The 27,921-nt window shown below is 40.7% G+C and overlaps 1 protein-coding gene across 2 annotated transcripts in view; it reads left to right on the forward strand.

The window, feature by feature from the left end:
• The window catches only part of ULK2 (unc-51 like autophagy activating kinase 2), a 103,150-nt gene that overhangs the window by 72,818 nt on the left and 2,411 nt on the right, over positions 1-27,921 (forward strand). The window contains exons 15-26 of one of the 2 annotated variants that reach the window (XM_018561468.1): positions 4,381-4,518; positions 5,941-6,089; positions 6,560-6,643; positions 8,125-8,408; positions 13,783-13,958; positions 17,629-17,738; positions 18,745-18,885; positions 20,735-20,943; positions 22,657-22,835; positions 23,119-23,237; positions 23,363-23,520; positions 27,485-27,620. In XM_018561468.1, coding sequence (XP_018416970.1) covers positions 4,381-4,518; positions 5,941-6,089; positions 6,560-6,643; positions 8,125-8,408; positions 13,783-13,958; positions 17,629-17,738; positions 18,745-18,885; positions 20,735-20,943; positions 22,657-22,835; positions 23,119-23,237; positions 23,363-23,520; positions 27,485-27,620 — 1,883 coding nt within the window. The remainder of the gene's footprint in view (positions 1-4,380; positions 4,519-5,940; positions 6,090-6,559; positions 6,644-8,124; positions 8,409-13,782; positions 13,959-17,628; positions 17,739-18,744; positions 18,886-20,734; positions 20,944-22,656; positions 22,836-23,118; positions 23,238-23,362; positions 23,521-27,484; positions 27,621-27,921) is intronic. The other variant, XM_018561470.1, reaches the window with a different exon arrangement.

Below are 27,921 nucleotides of genomic sequence, written 5' to 3' on the forward strand. Positions count from 1 at the left end.
AATTGTCCATTTCATTGTTTTTTCTATTGTGCTTTATTAAAGGAAACCTGCTGAGAAAATATTTAGGCTTTTATTTCTGCACACTCATTTTAAAATGCTAGTTGCCTGGATATTATGCTGATCTTCAGAGTTACCGAGCTGAAGCAAGTATGCAGATCAGGAGTTTTGACCACACTTGCTGCACAGTTTGGGTCAATTACTTGAATTATTGAGGCCAAAGACCACCAGGCAGCTAGCATTTTCTGGAGAAGGTCAGCAGTGGCTGTATAGGCTGTAAGTGCAGGCTATATTTGCGTTACCCATATAGAAATTATGGCAGTGAGTTTTTAAAGGGTACATTTTATTTAAGTGCATTTACATTTAGTGGGCTTCCATATCCTCCCTAATTACCCCTGACAAGTGAAAAATGTACCTGTGTTCACTGTGTGGTCTGCTTGATGGTGCTTTATCTCTTCACTGTATGCTGCTGCTCCTACCGCTCATATGCACATTTATTTCAATGGGGGAGTTTGTACGATGTTGGCCCATATATATTGGTGTATATTCGTCAGGAACCCGGCACTGCTTTTATTTCATTGATAACGGAGAAGAAGAATATCAAATTAGCTGACAACGTTGAAAAAGTATTTGCTCCATTAGTTATACACTGCCTGGCTGTTTTCCAAACCTGCTAAAATTTGAGGTATCGGACATGGATATGTGTACTGGGACCTGAGCTCAGCTGAGTGGAATATATTCATTCGAGTAGAATGTATAGTTTATTTAAAATCCCATGACTTGTGATTGTAGGCAGTGATGCCTTGTAACCAGTAGTTACTGAATACTACTGGTTACAATACTGATGTCTGAGTATTTTACACAGGTTACAGGTTGGTCACCTGATTTGTATGTTGTCCACTTTACAGGCAGTCCCCTTTAAATACATCTGAGGGTTCCGGACAGGGGCAAAAACCCTCTTCCAGCTCTTCACGCTAGCATTAGCCTTGTGCTTTTGTGTTTTTAGCTCATTTTGGCTTTAATACATGGACAAGATGAGAAACAAACACTTCTGTAGTATGGTAGCAATCAGAATTATTCTTTGTATAGAAATCCAATTTTACTGTCAAACAGCCTGGATAAGCCAAGTGAGATTGTGTTCTGATACAAGGTTTCATAATGAAATGTAAATTATTCCAATTGTTTTATCTATGTAGAGGCATTGGTGGAACGCCCCACTTTTGTTTAGACTGCTAATGGATGACAGCTTAGCAAAAATGGGCAAACTACATATGGGCTCGGGTATTTAGGATTAGGCAGATAAAGAGTAGGTAAGCAACTCAGTATGCTTGTACTGAATGGCACCACCAGCAGCTCAGCTTCACTTGCTTTATGACAGAGTGAGCAGATTGGAAACAGGCCTCGCTGTCTATTACAGTGACCTATTTAAATAATTGATCCCCATGTTAATTTAAAGCTGCCCTTCAGCACAAACATTATACAGATTGTCAATTCTAAGTTCAAATGAATGTATAGGCAAGTTGGTAGTTTTTTTAGAAGTCTTTTTAATGTCTTAAGCGGTAAGAAAGTTATGCAACTGTACTATGCCTTAATTAAGAAAACAACTATTGGTGTTTTATATTTTTAAACACGAGCGGCTGCCTGCGGTCCTGTGCTTGCTAGGGACATCGGGCAGCCTGCTGGGGACCTCGCTTTGTAAAAGACCTGGCTGTCTTTTACAGAGCCAATCTGGCCAGCCTGGAACAGCCCTGGTAAGACCCACACCTGCCTGGGCAGCCATGGGAAGACCTGCACTTAGACCTGGTGACACTGCACAGCCCTAGTGAATCCTGCACGCAGCCCTTCATATTATTCTGCATTGCTGTATAATGTGTTGCTGGGATTTGTAGGTCTCTATAGCTGATGGTATTCTGCGTTGCTGTATAGTGTATTGCTTGTATTTATAGTCCCTCTACAGCTTGGCGTCAGTGACAGTGGTACCAGGGTTGCATCGGTTGCAGCTGTGACTGGGCCCTGGGCAATATAAAACACCAGTAACAAATGTTTCTGCGTATAGTTTTATGAATTGTATTCACTTGTTACATATGCAAGGTCTGCTCCCTGCTCTGCAGTGCTACAAAGTGGTTGGCCTTATTGCTTGTTCTCACAATGCAAGTTAAACCACTTGTCATCTGGCCTTTAAAATTAACTTGAAGCGTATTTCCACTTTTGCAGTCAAAATTGACAAATCCCTTCTATATGTTCCTTAATGTGCTCCTATTCACGCAGCATACCTAAAATATTTAAAAAAATATATTTCTTACCTTTTAGATAACACCATTTGCTTTGGAAGCTCCTTTAAATTTCACTAACCAGAAACTATAGAAAGGCTTAGGACAGACTCAGTTCCCCCTCATTGACATACAGTATCTTCAGGGCTTTAACCCTTTGTTAGGACAGGCAGTCCTGCTCATCTAGTTTGCAAGTGATACAAAATCAGCTAGCAAATATAGACAGAGTTAATCATTTGAAACAAAACTCCCCCCAAACCCCAGACAGTGCGCACTAAGCAGGATTATTCAGTCCTGGAATTAGAATTAGAACAAAGAACATCTAAAAAGGTAAGCTGCAACTTTTAATCTTTGTTAAGTTATGCTATGTGATTGGGAACAGGGCCGGCCTTAGGCCTTTAGGCGCCCTGTGCGCGAAAGCTTTACAGCGCCCCTCATTGGCCACACAGAACATGTAACAAATATAAAATTGGTGTTTATCTAAGTTTGGCTGCCAAAGTGGAAATACATTTTAACAATAGGAGACATCAACGGGCTCCTGATCATATCGCTGTGATAGTCAATCACATCGATTAACATGATTGGGAGCTCGTCCCAGGCTCTCAATTGAAAAACAGTGACCGAGAGCTGTCAGTGACAGCTCAGCCACTGTGCTGTGAGTGTGCTTCCAGCACAGAACAGTGGATGAATAGATGCGGCAGTCGGCAATAAAGCCCCGCATCTTGCTGCCACATATGTGTGAGCTGGTCGGGAAGTGGTTAAGAGTTGGCCAATTCATTAAAAACAAGGCACTCCCTGTCTGGCAGATATCTTATCCCAGCAGTTGTTAAGAAGGGAAGCTGAGTGAACTCAAACACAGTGCCAGCTCTAGTTGCTAATCTGATAATCATTGTATTTACTAGCTTAACAAAGTATGGAAGATCAATCATGTAATAATAATACCTTTCCCTTCAAACAGCAATCATTTGCCAAGGACTGATAGAAATTGCTTCCAATATTATTGCTCGGGGCACAACCAGCTTTTCTTTATATACGTGAGGCAGGGCTGTATTTACCAGAAGTCAAAAGTAGTTCAGACATGATGTCTTTGATGTAAAGGAGAGCTCTGATGTAAAGGGGGTGTTGATGTGATGTAGGATAAGGGTCTGATATGGATTTTGGAGGGATTACACAGTTTTTTACATTTATGCTTTTTACATTTTGGAGTGGGGTGCCTCAAGATTGTTACATGTAGTGGGGTGCCGTGACTGAAAAGAGGCTGGGGAAATGGACTCTGAGACCACATCCACAGAATAACCATTGATCTTACTTAACAGTTGCTACTCCACAGATCTCTTCATAGAGCCAGGTGCTTACAAAGTTTTGTGTGAGTTTGAGATAGCCCCATAAGGGCAGCTATCCCTTTATAAAGAACCTCTGTAGTTGAGGCATAATTGACCTTCATTAGGACAAGTTCTTAAGAACAAACTGCACCCTTTCCTCTCCAGACTTCCTTTCCCCGTGCTCCTGTCTCAGCATGTTATCACTAGATTTAATAATGGTCTCTATCCTGCAAGAGCTATAAAAAATGAAATTCCATGTCACGTATCATTCTCTTGTTACCAAAACAAGGCCATAATTCCTCTAGTAGAGTAAAGTAGAAAGATAAAGACCTGTCTCTATTGAAATCCTGACGTTGGGAGCTGTTTACCAAGTACTAAGTATTGTGGTCGTAATGTTACATAATGTGCCTTTATATGTAATGTGCTATGTTGTTTATATGCTTGTGTGAACTCCACTTGCACTTCCTGTTCTGGCTACAGTTGACTTTCCTAGAATTGCTTTGTTTTGAAATGTAGCTTGTGGAGGAGGCTATCGGGGAGGAGGGATTTAGTCCTGCTGGTTTCCAAGCTTAGTGTATGAAGGCACAGATTCTTTGCTTGCATGCCACTGAAAAGACACAACAGGGAAGGTTTTAGTAACCTAGAACAGCAACAATGAAACGTTAGTCCATTATTTCTGACAGCGAAGAACATTTTATACTTGTTTTGTTTGCTAGCTGCACAATGGTTCAGATAACCCAGAGACCAGTGCACAGAGATTTATTCCCTCTGTCGTTGCTTTTTGACTACAGGCAGAGCCAGCCTCAGGTGTCACCGCGCAGCGAGACTGCGCCTATTCCTGTCCCAACCCAACTACGGAACTACCAACGCATTGAGCAGAATCTCTCATCTACTGCTAGTCCAACATCTAATCCTCATGGCTCCCCCAGGTATGTCCCAAAAAGAAATGATAATTGTTATTAGTCAACACTATTAGTAGTATAATTACCAGTAAAATCATTAAACATTTTACTATCCTAGTTTTGTGTAACAATTGCTTATTTACTTGCTGTTTGCTAAGGTATCTTGGCTTTCAAAGGAATGTCACGATTACCTTCCTCTGTTAGTATTATTCCCTGAATTATATGTAAATTGCATCCTTCCTAAAATACAAGTACTGCTCCATGTATGGGGGGGAATGATTACCATGTATAAGTACATAAACGTCCCATTTAATGAGCTTGGTCCAAAGTTATTCACTTTAATCTCACTGCAAAGGACAAGGGGGCACTCTTTGTATCTGGAGCAAAAGAGGTTTAACCTTTGCATATGGAAAAGCTTCTTCACAGTAAAAGCTGTGAAAATGTGGAATTGGCTACTTCAGGAACCAGTTCTAGTCATATCAAGTTAATTGTTTTAAACAAAAGCTAGATGCTTTCCTAAGTGCCCAGAGTTTAACTAGATAATAACATTTATAAGTAATAATGGGAGGATCAGATTTTCCTTTGGGAATCGTAAAGGATTTTTTCCCCCTTATTTGAGCTAATTGGACCATGCTTTTTATGGGGGGTTTTTGCCCTGCTCTGGATCAGCTGTGGATATAGGGGTCTGTATTTGGAGATTTTTTACATTTTTTTTAAAAACATGTATTTATTTCTCTGCTGGTTGAACTTGATGGAATAGTGTCTTTTTTTTAACCTGACTTAAGGTTAGGTTCACAACAGATGCAGTGCGTTCCGGCCCAATTCTGACCAGAACGCACTGCATCACATTGCGGCCGGCTCACTTTTGTGGGGCAGGAGGGGGCGTGGCGGGCCATTGAAGTGAATGGCACGGTAGCCACACCCCCGCCCTGCAATGCGATCGGCCGCACAGGATCGCAAGGCACATTGTGCCTGCGGTCCGGTGCAATCAAAATGCTGCAAGCACTATTTTGATCGGACCGATTTAGGACAGAAATTGAGGTAAATGCCCCAAACGGACATGAGACAGCACACTGGCAGTGTTTTGGCTGGAGTTCTACTTTTAAATGAAACCTAGTATACACAGTTGTGTGAAAAGCTGTCCTTGTAATACGCAATTGTGCAAGTAGTCTACATAAAGTCTTCTACACATATTAGATTATCACTTATTAAAATGTATTTGATCCTACCTGTAAACTTTATTTAACACATGCATAGTAATATTCCCTTTTAATGTATTAGCAGTAGATTGAGAATTATAATAGTGACTCTTGTCTCAAGTGTTCAGAAATTTATTTGTCACGATTGTCACTGCTGTGCTTTTTGTTTATTGAATGCTCAAAATGTGTAAATCATATGTTACCGAACACAAGAAGTTATGGGTTTTATTATTTCCTCTTCTTTCTACAGCAGATCTGGTGCAGTCAGGCGCTCAAATACCAGCCCCATGGGCTTTCTCAAAGTCGGCTCTGGTTCTCCCAGCTCCACAGACATGGTGCAAGCCATTGGACGTCGCTTGTCCACTGGTTCTTCAAGACCTTATTCTCCATCACCATTAGGCAAGTGCTAACAGTTACGCTAAACATATGGAAATGAAATGCTAGAAGTTTCTGAGCAGATTAGTGTGGAAATAGATACTCAATAGCATTTGTGAGCTCTCCTCTAACTTTTTTGGGTCTTGATAGTATGGTTTATGTTGCCAGCTTTCTCCATATTGTGCTGTGCATAACAAAGAAGTGGATGGCAAGAATGATTGTACACAGTGACAGCAAGCCAGCGAGGTTACCGAATGACTTTTTTTTTTTTTGGTCACTTTTTTTTTAAGGAAATAAAGTGCACATGATTGGCCAGTGAAATATTAACTTATAAATAATATTAAATAAGACAGGATTTGTGTATTGGAAATGTATAATAGGCATTTAGATTGCTGTTATTATTGCCCATGCTCACATGCATGCTTACAAATATTTTATAATGTATAAGTAGCATTGTGTCTTACTTTTATGCTTTTGACCTTGATCTTGTACAGTTGGAACTATCCCAGAGCAGCTAGGACACTGTTGTTGTGGCCACCCTCAAGGACATGAGTCCAGAAGCCGAAGTTCTTCAGGAGGTATGTGCTAGTTTTACTCATCCGATCTTTATCCACTTCAGGATTTTGGACATATCTTCTATGCAACTGTTAAAACAAGCTGATTGTGTAAGCTTCTTTTTTTTGTTTAGGGCTTTAATGTAAAAGCGGTCTAGGCAGCTGTAAAGCCGCCCGCTCACTTTTACACGACTGGCAGGCTCAGCCAGCTGGCTCTGAGTTTCAGGACTGCCAAAAAAATTGACACCCAAACAACAACAGTAGTTCAGCAAAGCTTTGCTTTAATGCGTGCGAGCAGTATGGTAAACTCATTGAGAAAAGAGACAAAAATACAGTACTGAATAGTACATCAGGTTGAACAGATGCTCATGTCTCATACAAAGAACAAAGTCCAAATCCCATTCGCACTGCCACGGTCTCAAAACCACAAGGTATATGTGGTGCCAAGGTGACCACACGGATGGCGCCGTGCATAACACGAATAGTAAATAAAAGTAAATCACCGGCACACACTTGAAGGGTTTTTAAAGTATTGATATGTTTATTCAATACCCAATGTCACATACTGTCATACGGTTTATTCATACTGTCATACGGTAGCACCGTATGACAGTATGTGACATTGGGTATTGAATAAACATATCAATACTTTAAAAACCCTTCAAGTGTGTGCCGGTGATTTACTTTTATTTCATACAAAGAACAGTTAAATGCAATATTACTGTTTGGGCGATATGTTGCTAAGTACAGAGCTTGACCTTTATCATGCAATAAAACAGTCACTGTTGGGGAAAATGTGTTGGGACAAGGCGAACTGAACTAAATGTGACTTGCTCTGCCAGCCATCTAAACTGAGGCAAGGTAAATTAAGGCTGGCTAGCCTAAGAAGACCTTTGTAGGTAGTAAGGTTACAGCTTTACCTGAACAAACCTGTGATTGTGATCGGGTGAAGTGAGGCCAATGTGAAGACGCACTCTGTAGATGTGACTCAAATGTGAAGAGGAGCATTTATTGGATTACACTTAACTGCAATCAGTCTTCATTTTATTAATTACTTCTGTATAAAACTCTGCTCGTTTACTGAATAAATCATAAAGATTAGGTTTGATTTTGCTTCATTCTTTGATGTTAATGCAAATGAGGGAATTAAAGCACAATTGGACTGCTCTTCTTTTTTATTTTTGTAATGCAGTCAGGCTACATAAATCATAAAGAACGTGTCCGTGTTTTTAATTTTTTGAACTATTGTGCTTCAGGCTTTGTTAAAATGTGCAACATGCTGGAGAACTGGACCGATGCTGAACACAAAACACAGTGGTCCCACACTCCCCCTGTACTGTGTTACAGTCAACAACACTGCTCAGGGTGTATGAGCGCTGTTAATTGGAGCACTATGTAAGGGGGCATGTGTAACCGCTGGAGAGTCAGTTGATGCATATGTTGAGCATCGGGCTTTATGGATTCTAATATAACATCCCTTTGCATTATGTTTATTCTTTTTTCAGGGTCTCCAGTGCCACAGTCACAGTCCCCACAGTCTTTGTTAGGTGCAAGGCTGCAAAGTGCACCGACTCTGACTGACATTTACCAGAACAAACAGAAGTTACGAAAGCAGCACTCAGATCCTGTGTGTCCTTCCTATGCTGGACATGGCTTTAGCCATTCACCACAGCCAGCCCGGCCTGTCAGCCTTGGCGCTTCACCTACAAAGCACATGGGATCTTCTCCTAGGAGCTCAGAATGGTTGTATAAAACCCCACTGCCCACCATCATTGGATCTCCAACCAAGGTTTGTTCTGTGGCATGTATCATTGTAGTTTTTTTCTTTAGCACTAAAACCCCTTTATGTCTACCAGTACTAGTTATATATCCTGATTAGAAGTGCCTTTTCAGGATCTGGGTGTAAATTCTTACCAATTACTTTTTAAGTTTTTTCACAAGTGCACCTGTTCACTCATCAAAATCTATGGAAGTACACATGTACATATCCGTGGATGCAGTGTATATAGTGGTTTGGGTGTGTAGGTGCACATACTGTTGGTATGAACCTAGTCTACACTTGCTGTGACCAGGCTGTTTTTAACTGCAATGGTCACAGATAGGAGGCTGGGAACCAACAAAACATTGACTCATTGAGCTGCTGATCACTGTAATATGATAGTGATCAATTGGCAACAATGTTGTCTAAGTAATGTGAAAAACAATATTGTGCCGAGCTAATAATCATACATATCTAATAAAGTGAAAATTGTTACGTCAAAACACGTGACTTCGTCAGGGGTCTGGACCTACTGATGTCTTGAAGTCTATTTAACAGAAAAGCATGCTACCGTAAAGGCAGTAAACCAGGTGCACTTCCTTTACCATATATATGGAAATAGCACCACCAGCAGAGATCACACAAGCCAGAGCACAGAAGAAAGGGAAATAGATCAAATTACATAAAAGTTGTCTAAGTGCTGTTTTGTCTTAAAATTGCCTCCCTCTGTTCATTTTGGTCAAAGAGAGAGTATAGATGGGGTGTCATATAGTCCCTAAGCAATTTGTAGCTTATATAGGGAATGAAAGTGAGGGTAAATCTACAATTCTGAGTAGTCAACAGTCATCAGAACAGGAATAGAAGCGAAATCTTCCAGTGGGGACACATGTCCCTGTGACAGCTGTTTAAGAGTGGGTATCCCTCGCATTGGAATACAAAAAACAACAATATAGTAAGCGCACTACTCAGAGAGAGGGTCAATGTGTGATTAAAATGACTAGTGGAATGTGGCGTACAAGCTCCTCAAACAGGGAGGGGAACCCTGTGAACACAATAAAAACAAAATCAAAGAAGCGCTTCTGCCTTTTAAGTGTGAATCAGTAACACAGTAAAAACAGTAAATAAAAAACTGTGTGTTTAAGTGTTTCTGCCTACCAGTATACCTTGTGTGGCTGGATGGACAAAAATGAACAGTTGAAAAGGGGTGGCTCACTGTTGTAGGCGGATGGATGTCGCAGGGCTGTATCACTGCCGAGGGGGGAGCCTGTGTGCAATCTGCCTTTGCAGAAAAAAGAGGGCTGAGAGGGGACTGAGACCTGTACTGTGCCGTCGAAGGCAAGTGTGCCTGTAAAGGGTCACGGTTGGTGAGCTGTTTCTGAGACGTGTCACAAGTACTCAGCTGTCAAGGCTGAGCCTTGATGGCTACGTTAAGGTCAGGCGAGGGGACTGCTCAGCTGCGGTCCGACCCGCCGTGTATCGCTGTTGTGGAGCGGTATACTCGATACAGGGAGTGACGTCAGTGAAGGGCTGGACGTGGACGGTCAAATGGCTACGCGTTTCGAGGCCAACGCCTCTTTCTGAAGCCGGAGCAGGGAGTCAAGAACAGGCAGGAGTTTCAGGGGTTGCTTAAATTTGACAGGTGGGCGGAGCTACCCGCAATGGGTCCATTCAATTGGTGGAGACTCAAAGAGGGCTGCAGCTTAATGCTTGTGCCGATAAAATAGTTGCGCTGCTCGTGTCTATTATGCTGTTGGAATTTAGGAGCAGTTTAAGACGAAAGTTAAAAAGCAAATTAAAACATAACGTTTATTTCTGTCTTTGTTAAGATTAACACCTGGGAAATGGATTGGAAAGATATCCCCTCACTTCTTACTGAGTCTACAGGATAAGAAGTGAAGGGAAATGTCCCTAATGCGAGACAGATGGCTTAAAGGAAAATAAACTGACAGTGATTTTGCTGCTTCCCTACTCTAGCCAAAATTAAAAAAAGTTTTGGCTTTATGTATCTTTTTTTTTTTTTTTAATGAAAATACTTTTAATATCGCTCTCCATTAGATATGTATCAGATATTTGAGACAAAGTTGGATCAGCTGTCTCCCAGTCTGGTAATCCCATACGGTTAAAAAAAACCTCTCTGTTTTTTGTATGGGATTTTTGGATATATTTATCTAAATCGCAGGATGCGTTACAAAAGGCTTTACAGCAAAGTACAATGTAAAGTAATATGTGTTTCTTTATGGTCACCTTCACAGATATCAGTGAAGTGACCCTTTATATAATGGGTAGGTAAACCCAAGCCTTCCAGCTTTGGTGCAACTATAAATCCCATTAGGCATTGCAAGACTATGACGGCCAAAGACATGATTCCCAGAGGCAGGTACATGATAGGATTTGTAGTTGCACCACAGCTGGAGGTCCGGAGTTTGCCTACCCCTGCTTTATATTAATAATAAATAGAATAATTGCATTTTACCTTTTCCAGTCTTGAAAACTGTATTGATCATTGTGAGATCGTATTGGATACTCTGGAATTGTCTCATTAAAGGATAAGTGCACTTTTCCTTCCTGCCTAGTCACCCGACCTACAGTAACCCACCTCAGATGTATGCATGGCTTTGGCCTGCTGTGATGTTGAAAGCCTGTGGCCAGACTATTTATCAGATTTGTTACATTTTGAATTTAGTTCAGTCACGTGGCAATGTTCATGAACAGATTTTAAAATATATATATTTTACCCCAAATGAATTCAATTTTGAAAGACCCCAGCAGGAAATCCTTTTTTTATGTTGATATTTTATTCAGACAAGAATAACATTTGTACAACCAATAGGGCTATTCATAAAAGGGTGAAGAGTTTGGAGAAGGCAGGAGAAGTGAACAATCTAGGACAACATAGCTGAACTGGAAAGTGAGCTGAATTGGGGACATTTTTCCAAATCTGCTATGTTGTCCTAGATCACTTCTCCTGCCTGCTCCAAACTCTGCACCCTTTCGTGACTAACCCTGTAAATGTCCAGCTGAAAGCCACTGCAATTCCTCAATGCATTCTTGTTAACAGTGTTGGACCGAGTCAAGGACTCTGTACTTAATGACCGATAGTGCTGTGAAATTCCCCGGGGCTTTCTACAGTTGCATCTCTGCGCTTTGCAATGATTTCAAGAAAAAAGAATGTCGTCTCCAGACAATCTTATGTAGGAGAAGCCATTAGTTGCATTAGCTGTCGTGTTTTGTGAGCTGGGTAAATAAATCTCCTAGCGTTATATAAGTTGGGGACTTTACAAGTAGAATCCTTTGGCCAGGCTGTTACTTTCCACTCATTGTGACCTGAAAAGAAACACATTATGAACAGAACCTGCCGAGGGGAAAAAGTAGGGCTGCTGCTGATATGAACTAAACAGTTTCTGAACTGTTCTAGAAAGTACCCAGTGGAATCTGTTTGCTTTTTTTTACTTTACCTTGTAGAAACCAGACAGCATCTGTCATTTCTTGCAATGTTCTCAGTTCTCCGCTGACAAGACACTTCATATTTTTTATCTATTTTTGCTAAGCTGTGTGAACAGTTAATGCATTTCATTTTACTCTATTATTAGTATGAAATAGGCCTTTCATTATAGTCACAAAATACCAACCATAAGGTTTGCATCCTGGGACAAGCATCTCTCCCAATCTGCAGATAATCGCACCATGTATGATTACATGTGGAAAGATGTGGCCGCTGTCACCCGCCTGTCATTAACTTGAATGGGAACAGAGGATACATCTGAATGGGACACCTGGGATTCCTGAGGCGAGAATCCATAGGTTCTTACTACAAGAATCTCTGAACGCACATAAAAGCCCCTTTCCTCTTAATATAACTACATGATATCATTCTTCTATTCCCTGTGTATATTGTATAATACATTTGTAATAATTCCATTTACATAGAGTACAGACATAGAGATTAGTTTCTTGCTTTAAAGTGCAACTGAAGCCAAAACTTTTTTTTTATTTTGGAGAGAGTGGAGAAGGATTAGAACACCTGTCGGGTTTTAATTGCTGTCTATGTCCCTGTTAGGGAGATTCCCCCTCTCTGTTTGTCCTGGTGACGGTTATCACTAAAAGTGAAAGAAATCCCAAATTTTGGACTGTCATCAGAACATGGATAGAAGGGAAATCTTTCAATGGGGACACTAGTTCTGGTGACCCTACTGTCCACCAGGAATTTCCTTCACTTTAGAGGGATTTTCACTCATTTCCTGTTTTGGCTATCGGACAGGAAGTGAAGGGGACTGTTGCCAATGTGACACACATGGCAGTAAAAGGCTGACTAGGTTTAACCCCTTAATCTATCCAAAACCCCCCAAAAAATGTTTGGCTTCAGTTCTACTGTCTTACTGATGCTGTCGACACAGGCCCTAATAAAGTTGCAAGAGTGGCCCGCTTTTTTATTATGACCTGTATAAATGTATATGATGAATAGACAGAAAAAGGTTGGCATTGTCATTGACAATCAGTTGAAGTCTTATATTATTATTATTATACAAGATTTATATAGCGCTAACAGTTTGCACAGTGCTTTACAATATAAGGAAGACATTACAATCGCAATTCAAGACAAGATGGTAAGGAGGGCCTTGCCCGTGAGGGCTTACAATCTAAAAGGGAGGGAGAAGTGATACATGAGGAGGTAGCTGTGTGGGGATGAATTGTTGAGTGGTTAGTTTAAACATATTATGAGAGAAACATGTAGGCTACCCATCTTACATGATGTAATTAGGCCTTTAGGAAAAAGCATGTGGATAAGGGCTTCTGGGTTATCCTTATCTGCATGTCTGTTCAATGTTTGACTCAGAAAATATAGAAGACAGAGGGTAAAGATAACAGATAGACAATTAGCACTAATTTAGCAATCACAGTCCCGGTATTTCCTTCATTCTTTATAACATAGGGGTTAAAATCTGCGTCAGGCATTTATTAGTGTATGTGGTCCCTGTCGTAAGATTTTTCTCTCACTTCCTGTTGTGGTGGCACCAGTCATCTGGACAGAAAGTAAGGAAATGTTTGCAAAATACAAACAGCTTAAAAAAAATCTTACAGTGGTTCTAACTGTATCCAGCTCTATCCAAATCTACCTGGCTCAAGTTCTAATTTAACTATTTAGTTGATGTGCAACACTTTAGTAATAGAATAGTCACACATTACTTTATTAACAAAAAGTAATTAAATCATCAGTACCAGTGAATTTCTACCCAGTCTTGCAGATTTATCCCGTAGCACCTAATAGAATAATGTGTACAGCAGTGGCCTACTGCCAACATGGCCATCTGTGGATATACCCAGATATACCCAGTTGGTGGTGTATTATATAGAAAACTCCTGTAAATCTCTCTTTTAATGGTATTGCTTCTTTTTTTTTTTCCAGACAACTGCTCCATTCAAGATCCCTAAAACACAAGCTTCATCTAATCTGCTTGCTCTAGTTAGTCGTCAGGGACAGGCCAAAGACTTGTGCGATCCAAGAGAGTTCTCTCCTTTCCATTGCTTGCATGGCAATGAGAAATCCAACACTGCAGAACATGGAAAAACTCCTTTTGGAAGGTAAGTTTCCATGTTTACCTCTCCATATGTGTTTTCTACTGTTTGGCCTTGATAAATAGGTATGTTTCCATCCTAGATAGCTATGTAAATATATGGACACATGTATGAATCATTGTAGCTATCTTAAAAAGGACCTTTTATTTATTTCAACGTGTTCAAGGAACAGCATATAGCAGCCAATTACATTCAAATTTTATTTTTTAGCTTTCGTTTTCTAGCACTTCTACAGTTTTTTCCTACTGTTGCAGCACTAAATGCCTTTTTGCCTCTGCAGTGCCATATTCCTACCTCCACTGCAAAGTAGTATTCACAATGTTTTTTACACATTAAAGCTCAATTCTACTGGGCTATAGAAATCACCATTTAATACAGATGTGTGTTCCTTTAAAAATATTGAACTGTATTTGAACTTACAACTAACATAAGTAAATACAACTGTTTTTATATCAGCTTGCTGTCATTCCTTGCACAGCAGCACTAGGAGCCAGTCAGGAAGGTACTGCTCTAGGCCCGTGGTTCTCAACTGGTTGGTCGTGACCCAAAAGTCGGTCGCTACCCCCTGTTCAGAGGGTCGCGACCCCATGTTCATCGGGTCGCTGCAGGCCTTCCACTACACTAGGTGAGAGGCACCTCAGCCTCCCCCGTAGCGCAGCACTGTCAGTTCTCATGCCTAGCAGCCATTCAAAATATGCTGCCTGGCAGTGAGTGTCAGTTTGAGGTGGGTAGGGCTGGGGATATTGCTGCGAGGGAGTTCCAGCCATACGTTCATTACAGCTCCCTCGCGTGACCGGAGTGGCATCACATTGAGGCTCCCAGCACCTCTACAGGGAGTGCAAGGGAACTGTACAAGCAATGCACGTATGGATGGAGCTCCCTCACAGCACAGCAGCCCACACTGAACCCCAAATATTCATTTGAATGGCACCCAAAACACACCTCCTTCCCACAGTTTGATCGCATGCACCGGAACATGCAGTACCCTAATGCCGTGTGTTCCAGTGTGGTGCGACTTGGGTCACGACTTAATGGCCAAGGACAAATGTGGGTCCTGAGGTTATACAGGTTGAGAACCACTGCTCTAGGCGGACTTCTGGCTTACCTACACTGACTGCAGGTGCAGACTCCACAGGGTCCGTCCTTCCCCCACAATGATCCGATTTTAATTTAAAAAGCTGCACGTCCACAACGTCTTCATTTTTCCTTTTCTTTAAAAAAGCCCTTTTGCAACATGGAAAAGTTGTCAATGTCAAGTTCCAGCACATTGCCCTCCAGCAGACTCTGCACCTTCTCTGCTCCATAGAGCTCTATGATTAACCCCCAGCTGGGGCGAAACACTTCAGAAAAGAAACTGGGTCTGGCGGAGGGCATTGTGCTTGAATCTGACATTATAAACGTGTCCATGTTGCAGTAATGCTGGGTAGATGTGTGACTTTTTTCATTAAAATTTGTGCTGACAGGGAACATGGTTTCAGGAGAAGAGTATATAGACCGTGTCGACAGGCTTTGATGCAGCATGCTTTTGAGATCAGTGATGTTTCTGCCCCCGACTACATCTCCAACCTCATCTCAAAATATCACCCAAACCATCCTCTCCGCTCCTCTCAACACCTCCTGTTCTCTAGCTTTCTCATCACCTCCTCCCATGTTCGCCTCCAGAACTTCTCTAGTGTGTCTCCCATCCTCTGGAACTCCCTACCCCAATCTGTCAGATTATCTCCTATGCTGTCCACCTTTAGGCGATCCTTTAAAAACTTGTCTCTTCAGGGAAAAGTCTATCCCACCTCAATCTAACTGCCCATTTACTGCTTCCGCTAACTCAATCTAAACAATTATTACCCTTCTGTATCACTTGCCCCCTCCTATTAGATTGTAAGCTCTCATGAGCAGGGCCCTCCTTGCTCTATGGTACTGAAATTGTATTGTACCTATACTGTCTCCCCCATTTTGTAAAGTGCTGCCCAAACTGTTGGAGCTATATAAATCCTGTATTATAATAATAATAATGTTTCTGAGATCATTCACAATTCACTGCATTTGACTTGCTTCAGCTGCCTTTGCATTCCTATATTGGAAGCAAAGCCGTTCTGATAACAAAAATCAGCCAACACTGGCCCTAAGCAGAGTTCATGGCTTGTGAGTGTGCTCCTGCTCCTTCACTGTCTAATCATCACTGTTTAGAACTTTAACAGAGAAACTGGCTGTGCTGTCTGTGCACGCCATCGCACAAGTGACAGCACCGAATTAGACATTTTATGGCAGGGAAGACTGTTCCCATGTGTAAATTCACCGTCAATACATTTGTTGATGGACCATTATGTGCTTCGAGCACCATTGGTATATTTATAGGTATGGGGAAAAATAAATATAGAGATGTGCTATCCATTCACATTTCAGCTCTTAATCTAGTACAGATTAAGAAACAAAGGTCATCTCTTTGACTAAATCAGTATGTCTCTGTAATTCTTATTCCTTTGATGTGCATTTGGTAGGTGGTGAACATTTGCTGCCATCTATTGGGCATTTACAGTAACAGAAATGCAGTCAATGCCATGATTAAATGGGTAGCTCTAGCGTAACCATTTGAGTTTTGGATAGAGTGGGGAAGGGTTAGACTCTCTTTGATTTTTATTGCTGTGCCCCCACTGGGAAATGTTTCTTTTATTTCCCAATTCAGTGACCAGAGTATCTGGAATGGAAAATTTAGGGAAACCTCCCCAACACTTACATAGATAGCAATAGAAGCCTCAAAAGGTTCTAACCCTTCCTCATTCTAACCAACCATAAATAAAGTTTTGTCTGGGGTTCTACTTTAATACGAAGGAGAACTTTTTGAGTTCATTTTATTGAAAAGATTAACTGCGGTGGGTAAGTATGCTCATAATTGAATGTTAAGCGCCAGCTGATTTCTGTCTGGTATAACTTACATAAAAATCTATTGCACAAGGTTTCCCGAGAGTATGCAGATTTCCCAAAGTTAATCTACCCCGTGCATGCCACAGTGCAATGTTATGCAATGAGGGTGGAAAGTCTGAGTACTTACTTTTAGAAAAGTTGAAATTTGCACACTGGTTGCAATAGATTTTGTATCGCCTCATACCATATAGCAACCATATAGCAACTGTGCTGACAGCTGTTCTCTTATCTGGTATACCTCATTCCTGTAACCAATCACCAAGAAAGATAAATAAATGTGTGTGTGTGTATGTATATATATATATCTATCACACACATTAGAAGCTTTGATGTAAATACGAATACCAATGTTTGTTGATTAATTAAACTTAGGTTTGTCTCAATAATGATGTGTGTAAGGTAAACTTGCCTCTGGCTTTTATTAAGACAAGTGCTTACTAGATGTTACATAAGCAATATGTGCAGCACACCATATGTTTAAGAATCTGGATTTAATTTACACATTATTGTGAAACCATTGCAGTATGTAATCGGTTGCCACTTTTGTCCAGATGGCAGTGGTTTGCAAAACATACTTCCTATTCTTAGAAATAGTGTGTCGGCAGTTGTGTTTCATGAGGGGGGTACTATCTCTCTCTGATTCAGCACTTGGTACTTTGTAAGAACATTAATGGCTGTATGCAGTGCTGTAGGACAATATTGGGCAAATGTTCCTTTTATTTAAAGCCTCTGATATATACATTATTGTCTTTAACAGATCTGTGAGTGCTGGAAAGTTGTCAGACCAGACAGGTAAAGCTACTCTTGGTGGACAGCATTACCAGGGAAGCACAGACAGCCTGAATTCTGAGCGTCCGATGGATACAGGTACTAGTCCATTTAAGTGTGCTTGTGCTGTGTTATTACCCTGTTCTTTTCACAGTTTTTATCTATAATGCTTTCATGAAAAAAGCCAGTACATATTCCTGCCATGATTCTTGTATAGCAGCATGACATAATTATTGTAGACAATTTCTACTATTCAAATAGACACAGTATTACAGATTGCACTATGTGAGCTCTAAACGCAACAGATTCAACATAAAGAGGTCACATAAAAACTCAGTGTTCACATAAGTGTAATTGAGTATTCAAACGTGTCCACAGTGGAAACCAGTTGATTCTTCTGTTTCAATATTTTTATTAAAGTTTTGTAAGGAATACACATAGGAAAATGGTTCACATTGCTCCAATAAAATAGCATATTGTGAAAACAATACAATCATATCAAATGCAACAGTATATAAAGGAAGAATATATCGTATACCAAGAATGGGTCCCATCCATATCCATTGATTAAAAAACATCAACTTAACATCAGTTTTAGACAGGATAGCACAGGACAGGATAGACAGGAAGCAAAGATAGAGGGTAGAAAAAAACAAAAAGAAGGGTAATAGTATGAGTTATACTAATACTACTAGTTGGGTCCTATATCTAATCATCACTAGCTTATGTTACAATTAACAGAGGCTCCTCACTATCATCGCCCGGTCCACCAGTTGATTCTTTAGTGGTACATATTGCCTTAGGAAGCAATAAACATGAAATTAGTTATAGCACTGTGAGTCTGTCAAAACAAATAAATCCTTATACCCTAGTTGTAAGTTTGTAAGATACACGTGAATGGAACAGTGATAAATGATGTAGATATTGATTAATCATAAAGTGTTGTATGTTATGTGCATCTGCAATGTAGGTATTGATTACTCATTAAAGTGTTGTATGTTATGTGCTTCTGCAATGTAGATATTGATTACTCAATAAAGTGTTGTACGTTATGTACTTCTGTTTCAAATCAAAACAATATCTAATTTTCGCCAAACTCTTCAAGTTCCTTCAGGTGGTACAGGAAGTGTCCTGACTGTGCCCTCTGCCAGTACAAGAGCAGTGATGTTTACTGTTGGATCTCCCCCTAACAGTGCTACCCCTCCCACATGCACACATGTGATAATGAGGAAAAGGACCACCTCAGGCAAGTCCTGTATTATTTCCTATGATTGTGTAAGCAGTCTGTTTGCCTCATTTGCTGTGTGACCGCTTCCCTCTATTACAACCTCACACTAGAACAACAAAAAAGCTAATATGTATGCATTATTTTCCAAAGTTGAGTCAAATTTGACTCATGTTTGCTCCAAACACCAATCATTATGGCAAATAGCACATTCATTATAGCTTTTTGAACGAATGATAGGATTCTTATGATCGATTGTAATCTAAAATAACTTGCGCTAATGGAATTAATAAAAGTGAGTAGATAGGGTTACAATTTAAAATTAATATTAATATGACCATAAGGTTAAAATTCCATAAAATTTCACGGGATAAGAATATAGGCTTTCGATCATCAGGGATCTGGTGAGTGTATCCCCTATAGGGGATCTGCCTGTTTTTTCCTTCCTTTGGGGTTTTTCGTTGGAGACTTCACTGAACATTTTTTTTGTTTTGTTTTTTGTTTTTTAATATCTTTTATGTGTGTTTCTATTTTTATTTTTATTTTCATCATTTTTTGGGGCTTCTTGTGTTGAAGATCCGAGAACTCTAAGAAAGTCAAGAAACTTTAAGTACATCTCAAAAAAAAAATTGTTATAAGTTCGCATTTTTAATATCTTACGGAAGAAAACAACACTGACTGGTTTATAATGAGATAATTTTTATTTTTTTTCACATATGACACATGGTTTTTGTAGATTTCTATTTATTTATATAATAAGATAATTTATGACACGTTTTTATGACAACTGTTGACACAATTTATAACTTGTTACACAATTATTTATTACATACACACATTTTTTCATGATTGTTTGACACGGAGGTGACATCACTCTGATCCTTATCGTTATTGAACTTCCTGAAGGGCATTTAGCGCTGTACATTTCGTTACATTATTATTCTTATGATCGATTCCCTACACTAGCACAGATGAGCGTTTCCAGGTCCCATCAGTACGTCATATATCACAGATATGCACACACTTTGATAAATCTTAGACACTTATTCCTCCATCTGTGTATATGTGAAGTTACCTTTAAAAAGTTACCACTGTTGACTAGGGATGCACCGATATTTCGGCCGAAAATGGCACTTTTGGCCATATGCCAAAAGTGTAATGACGGCCCAAAATTCAGTATATCCCAGCTTTTCTCCTCCCCGCTGGGGTCCGGTCTGTGTGTCTTCTGATGCTGCGCCAGTGCCCAGCGGGGAGAAGAGAAGCTTTCAGGATGGAGAGCAGCGCTGCACAGTGACAGCTGTCATTGTTGCAGGAGGCCAAGCTCTCACCTCCCGGCTCGACAACCTGTGTCAGGATGGAGTGCGGTCTGGGGCGGTGACAGCTGTGATCTGTCACAGGAGGCGGAGTTCTCCTCCCGACTCCGCCTCCTGTGTCAGGATGGAGAGCAGTGATTGGAGGAGAGTGCTCTGATCTGTCACAGGAGGTGGAGCTCTCCTCTTTAAAAAAAAAATGTTTTAAAGATTAAAAGAAAAAGTCATTTCCGGTTTCAGGCTGAGAATTTTTTTTACTTTCGGTCTCAAAATTCAATTTCGGTACATCCCTACTGTTGATGAGACTTGTAGAACAATGACATAGAATATACAAAGTTCTTTATGTACATAGTAGATCCATCATTTGGAATCCTTTCTGAGTTTAAGTTTACATTTATTTATCCAATCTATATTTTTAGTCATCCTTTTTGTAAAGTGCTATGTTTAAACTATGTATTATTATACATCACTTTACACAACCAGTGCAGTCAAATGAATTCATGTGCCCTTTACCTTTTTTTTGTAGAAGATGGTAATAAAACATGTTTTATCATTTGCAGTTGGCTCAAACAGCTCAGGAGGCTCTCTTTGCTCCACTAGTGGTCGTGTGCATATGGGATCTCCTTCTGGTATTCATATGGGTTCATCTCCTCCTGGAGCTGATGCAGCCCCAAGCATGAAATATATGTCCTATGGTACATCCCCTCCCAGCCTGGAAGATTTCATCACGTTCGAAGCACCAGAACTACCTGAAGAAACTCTGATGGAGGTACGTTTTAATGAGATCCTGTTTCTTCTCATTACTTCTTCATCCTTCAGAATTAGAACTTTGTTCTTTTGATCAATCACTGTGAAATTACCATGAAGCTAGATATGTGTTGCCTGGCTACATTTCATATGTACCAAAGCAGGAAGCTTTCATATTGATTTTTATTTTTGACACAATGGGCCTTATTTATTAATTTCTTCTGTGATGAGAATAATTATTTTATTAAAGTTTCTGCCCAGCCAAAACATTTTCGTTAGCCCTGGATAGAGTTTGAAAGGATTCAATACCCTGCCAGATTTTTACAGTTATCCAGGACTCCCTGTCAGAGATTTCCCTTTACTTTCAGTCTTGATGGCAGCAGTCTCACAAGACAGGAAATGAGGGAAAATCTCCAACAGACATAAATAAATGCTTTTTTTAGTAGAGTACAGGAAGGCTAGAACACTCGTCAGCTTTTTATTTCTGAATCAATGTAGATACCAGCTGCAAACCATACAGCGTTGTGACCAGTAGTAAGTGAGATTGTGCACCCTGTGTCACCTTGAGAAAGGGATCCTGCTTGGCCTTCTGAAACGTTGGCTTGCTGCCCTATGTGACAGTAAAACAATCTATATTTGCACTTTGAATTGCTGAATACTGGTGACTTATCTTCAGATATCTGAGCTTTGTATTCCTGTCTGTGTCCGGTTTCAGATTTTCCCTCACCTCCTGTCAGTCAGATGACAGCAATTGAGGGTGGGAGGTGAATCGACCAAAATTTGATGCGTGGGTGCCGCTGTCGGCACCTTTCCAACCAGCATCCCTTGATCAGCTGATCGGAAAATGGTCACCCGTACAAAGCTAGCTGCCAATGAGCTGACAGCTCTGTGTTCGGAATTCTGACAGCGGCAACAGCAGGAGATCAACCGAAATACCTCACCCAAGTGCCTCACCCAAAACTGCAATAAAATAATAGCCTTTTAAAGCTCTCACATGCAAAATGCAAGCTTGTACTAACCACACGGCTGCATATATGCCACTCTGTGAATGCATGGTAAACCGCAGTCTGTCCGTCTATGCATTAATGGATACAAATAAAACATGTACTACTTTTATGTGCTCTGCATAGCCATATATAATAATGTGCATTGACACATTGTTGCCATAGAGGTACATTGATTACTATAAACCATTTACAGTACAGTTTGGTGTGTGTAGGTTTCTGGGGAACACAAGTTCTTTTTTCAGATTCTTCACCTTTTTTTAAGTATATTGCAGGGCACAATAATAAATACGCTGTATATCTTTGCAATACATATGCAAGTACAGAAAAATACCTGTTGATCTACCAGAAATGCACTCAGCTCTGAAGTCCTGGTGTGGGCTGAAAACGCACAGCATTTTTTGAGTAGTGTCAGACCTGCCCAGTTGTCTTTTGCTAAACTACTCAAACCCTCCCACTCCTATTTCTACAACATAGAGACTAATTGTTCTATGTGGTCTGAAACCATAGGAAGAGTGCACAGTAGGGCTGCAACAACTAATCGACATAATCGATTATAATCGATTATTGAAGGACAGCTCTGAATTTCTGATATGATCAATAGTTGTTTTTTTATGCCCTTATCAAACAGATAACACAATGCTTTCAATTGTTTATTTCATAGACCAATTTCTAGGGTTTACATAGACTTCAGTGTTACCTCACTGAAATGTTTTCCTTTCCCAATGCAGCGGGAGCACACAGAAACTCTCAGGCACCTCAATCTGATGCTGATGTTCACAGAGTGTGTAATAGACCTGACCGTGGCCCGTAGTGGGAGTTTGGATATGTGCACCTCTGGTGTGTCCCTCTATCAGATCCAGGAGAGCGTGGTAGTGGACCAGATAGGTCAGCTGAGCAAAGAATGGGGGTAAGTACAGGAGACTGAACAACCAATTGTTTTTAATTAAAAAGATTGAATGTTTTCTGGTACCTAGAAGCACTCTGAAGCCTGTCCAGTTCTCTGTATCAGGCCGACTTGATAATCGGCTTTCTTTGTTTTCATCAGCTTGAGCAATCCGTTAGTGCGAATAAGTAATCTCTGTTGGATTGCTTTGAGCGCTAGCATCTAGCTGTGACAACATGAACTGTATTTCCTGTTCAGACATTGAGGCCAGTGGTTGACCGTAGCTGCTTCTGTTATTTCCCCGCAGACAAGTGGAACAGCTGGTGCTGTACATGAAAGCAGCTCAGTTCCTGGCATCTTCCCTGCAACTTGCCAAATCGCAGATCAAATCTGGGAAGTTGACTCCTTCAAGTGCTGTAAAACAAGGTAAGCTTTGGCGGAAACAAATACTACAGTAATATTATCCTTACCTTTTGTAAAAATGGCAATTTTTGTATTGTAAGTATCTCTAATCCTTTATGGTGAATAATGTATCATCTTTGATGTTGCAGTGGTGAAAAGCATGAATGAGCGATATAAATTCTGCATCAGCATGTGCAAGAAGCTCACAGAGCAGCTCAACCGCTTTTTTTCAGACAAGCAGCGATTTGTGGATGAGATCAACAGTGTCACAGCAGAAAAGTTAATCTACAACTGTGCCGTGGAGATGGTAAGTAGAGAGCGGTTACTTCCCATTAATCACTAATCTTATGGAAGTTATATGGCTGGGACCAAAACATGGGCGATCACTGCCATTTTGTTTGTCTCTCTTGGACTTTGAAGAGAGTAGAAGATTATTGGCTTGTGACAGAGGGTATATTGGGCTTGCTTTCACTTCTGAGATCATTCAAAGTTCATTGACTGATGCATTTGAGCTCCTGACTTGTATTTGATATGCTTCTAAGCTGAACCAAATTGTTTTAAGCTGCTTTTGCATTCCCATTTACTTAAATGGAAAGAGAAGCAGTTGTGACGCAAACAAATGTGCACACAGGCCAAATTTTACATTTTGTTGCGTCTGTTAGCTATAGTACAGGGCATTGCTTCCATTGTAAGGGACAGGTTAATATACTAGACAGACGGAAGCATGAGGTAAAATAAGCTTCTGATTATGGACAGCAACCTTGAGGATCAACTTTAGCTTTAGTCTTTGGTTCATCCATTAGTCCTCCAGATGCTCATCAGAGACTGGCTGTAAATGATTATGGCTTCTACTGCTGTGTGTACTAGTAGGCAGAGGAGTATAATACAATTCTGGTTCACATAGCACTTTAGAAAGAGGCTGTGGATGCGTTCATATGAGGATATTTTTTTTTTTTTAAATCGGATGTTTTTTCATTTAATTTTAACAGTTGACAACATGCATCAAACGCACAAGCCAACAGACACACTTATGAGGATATTTAGTTACAATGGGCCATATTCTTAAAGGGAATTCTAAATTTCTTGTTTGCAAGGGGTTTATTGTGTAAAATAGACTTAACCCCTTCGTGACTGACGACGTACAGTGTACGTCGCCAGCATCGGGGCTGTTTAAACAGACTCCCGGCGACTTTTGCCGCCGGGACTCTGTTTAAACTTGTAGAGCCGACTGTCGGCTTTACAACAGAAGCGATCCTGGCGACTTACCTGTCGCCAGATTGCTTCTGCGTCCCGAAGAAGGGGCCGCCCCCCCCTGCCAGACACCCCGCCGTGCTTCCCGGGCTCCGTTGCCCCTCCTACGGGCCCGGGACCGGCGATCTTTGTGTCCGCGGGGAGCTGGGGAGGAGGTCGACGAACTTCCGTTCATCGATCCCCTCCCCGTTCTATGGGACCGGGAGCGATGCAGATTGCATCACTTCCGGTCCCTGGGCTGTCAGTTCTGGGCTCCTGCAGCCCAGCTATAAGCTATTGAAGTGCGATCTGCACTTCAATAGCTTATTTCCAGTGTAAAGGTGACACTGAGGGTCTTTTGGACCCCCAGCATCACCTTAAAGAGGACCTGTCACCACCATCTGCTATTACATGGGGGGGCTTGCAAGCCCCCCCATGTGATAGCAGTCAAAGTAAAGTAAAAAAAAAAAAAAAAACAGTTTTTAAAATTAAAATGAAATAAAATAAATCTAATAATAATAAAAAAAAAATTTAAAAGTACCCCGCCCCCGCGAGCACGCGCGTCGCCACGTAAACACGCGTCGGGTGCGCCTACGCATGAAAACGACGAACGCGCTACACATGTTGGGTATCGCCGCGCACGCCGGAGTGAGAGCAATAATTCTAGGGGCAGTATTTTGGGGTATCTCTAAATTGATGACCTGTGGGGGCTTTTAAAGTGTCTTTTATTGATTTTTTGGGGTACTGCAGTTTTTCGCCGTTTCACGGTCGCACGCAATCTGTAAACTGGGCATGTTGGGTATCGTTTTACTCGTTGTAACCTCATCTTTTATATTTCATTAAAAAAATGGGTAATTTGTTGTGTTTTGGGGCATTTAAATAAATTTGTCACTAAATTTTGGGGTTTAATAAGGAGTTGCGCTAATATTGCGCAACATAAAAATTTTCAACTACCACCATTTTATTCTATAGGGTCTTGGCATTCAGAAAATATATAATGTTGGGGGGTTTTACGTCATTTTCAGGCCTAAAATGTGGAATATAACATGGGTGCAAAAATGGAAAAAAGGGCCTCAGTCATGAAGGGGTTAAGGGATTTATTTGCGAATTAAGTCCTTACATGGTTTTAAATCTCTTCCCGTATACACTCCATTTTGTAAGGCATCTTCTAAGTTATATTATTTACCCATGTGGACCTTAGCCATACTCCACCCATCCAAAACAAACTTCATCCAAATACATTGGATGAAGTGGCCCCTTCAGCTCCCTGGCCACATTTCGGTGCAAGGGGACTTAAGCTGGCCATACAATTATCTATTTTTTCCGGTTAACCTGCGGGCTAAACGGGAAAAAAATAGACCCGATTCCTCCATCAACACTAATAGCGTGTTGATTGAGGAATCTCATTGTTCTCAGGAATCTACATTGTATTTTGACAGGTGCCCCCAGCTCCTGTCAGAATACCTGACCAGAGTGGGCAGATCGTTGGCTGCCGGCTCTTGTAACTATTGTGTATTATGCAAAGTAGATCAAATGGCTGCATATGATGTCTTGTTTTTTTGCAACTTAAAAAAAGTAAAAAATAAATCTGTTCCTATTTAACCCCTATTAAAACTTTGTTAACCCTAAACAGCTCTAATAATAGCCTTTGCAGAGATACTGTCATGTTGCCCTGCATTTGCATATGACATAGTTACATAGTTACATAGTATTTGAAGTTGAATAAAGACATTAGTCCATCAAGTCCAACCTATTAGGATCTCATTCTAGGAGTACCTGTACCCCTGTATATTACGGTCCCTTAAGAAATCGTCCAAAAGTTTCTTGAACAATTCCACATTATTTGCTGAAATCACCGCCTGTGGCAGTGAGTTCCAGACCCTAACCGCTCTAACTGTGAAGAACCCCCTTCGCCCCTTGTGCTGGAATTTTTTTTCCACCAATTTTAGGTGGTGGCCTCTAGTTTTTGTAATGGAGTTAATTTTAAACAGTTTATCGCTAATATTGCTGTCACCATTGAACATTTTGTACATGGAGATCATATCCCCCCTTAATCTCCTCACCTCCAATGTGAACATGTTTAAATTTAGTAGCCTTGTCTCGTAGCTCTGGTCCTCCATACCCCTAATTAGTTTGGTTGCCCTCCGCAACAGTCTCTCTTTAAATGGTTTCTGAATCCCAGAACAATTAGGGATGTCCCGATACCGGGGGAGGAGAGGAGAGAAGCTGTAAATCTTTCCTTCACACATAATGGACCTTCTCTTCTTTCATTGAGAGGGAAAACTTCTGTGTGGGTCTGGTGAGAGCATTATTAAACACATAAGGAGCATGCACAGCTGACACTGAGATATACCACCAAAAGCAAACAGTTTCATCAAGTGGAAAAGGAAGGGACCCTTGTAACAATAGCCAGCCTGCTACTGGATATTTTAAATCGCAATAGTCAATAGCAGGCTAGCTATTGTACCCGCCCACTACCTGCTGTCAATCAGCAGAGAAGACCTGATAGAGAACTTTGTCTTCAGTTCCCTCCTTTGCTGATTGACAGCAGGTAGTGGGCGGGTACAATAGCTAGCCTGCTATTGGCTATTGCGATTTAAAATATCCAGTAGCAGGCTGGCTATTGCTCCCAGCCACTGCCTGCTGTATTTACAGTCAGTGAATCCAGTGAAGTGGAAAGGTGACACTAGAGGTCTAAAAGACCCCTAATGTCACCTTAAAGAGAACCTGTCACCTCTAATGCACGCAGCCCTGGTGAGAAACTGCCGTAAAATCATTAGTCTGTATTGTTTTATAAAAAATGTCACATGTCCCTATTAGAAAAAGTATCGGTAATTGGTATCGGCAAGTACATGAGGGACAGTACTTGTACTTGGTCTTGAAAAAGTGGTATCGGGACATCCCTAAGAACAATTATACGTCAAGTGATGGCTGAACCCCTGATCAGTATTCTTATTCTTATTCTCTATATTTTTCTTAGCCCAGGTTTCCTTTATTACAATCGTTTTGTTGAGAAACATCTTTACTTTTCCTAAAACTAGGTCCAGTCAGCAGCACTAGATGAGATGTTCCAGCATGCAGAGGACATTGCTTATCGTTACCATAAAGCAGCACTACTGTTAGAAGGCTTAACCAAGATCCTGCAGAGTCCCGCAGACATTGAAAACGTCCACAAGTGTAAGTAGCCAGAAAGAGAAGTAAATCTGTAATGTATCTATCTTACCACTCTACTATATTAATCAGATTGCTTCAGTCAGATATTTTGAAATGCAGTTGATTCCGTGCATCACATTTAACATACATATGAATGACTTTCAATGACCTGTCATATCTGATCAGTCTTCTAAGCAAATTTACTGTATCCCCCTCTCCAATGCTTCCAAAATCAAGTTTGAAGGCAGCTGTTAGAAATTGTTATTTAGACTTGCACTGTACAGCACTGGGCCTCTTCCAGCATGTAGGTATGTTTGATATGTAA

Source organism: Nanorana parkeri, unplaced genomic scaffold (genome assembly GCF_000935625.1).
Source record: "Nanorana parkeri isolate BGI_ZX_2015 unplaced genomic scaffold, ASM93562v1 scaffold525, whole genome shotgun sequence".
NCBI classification, from domain to species: domain Eukaryota; kingdom Metazoa; phylum Chordata; class Amphibia; order Anura; family Dicroglossidae; genus Nanorana; species Nanorana parkeri.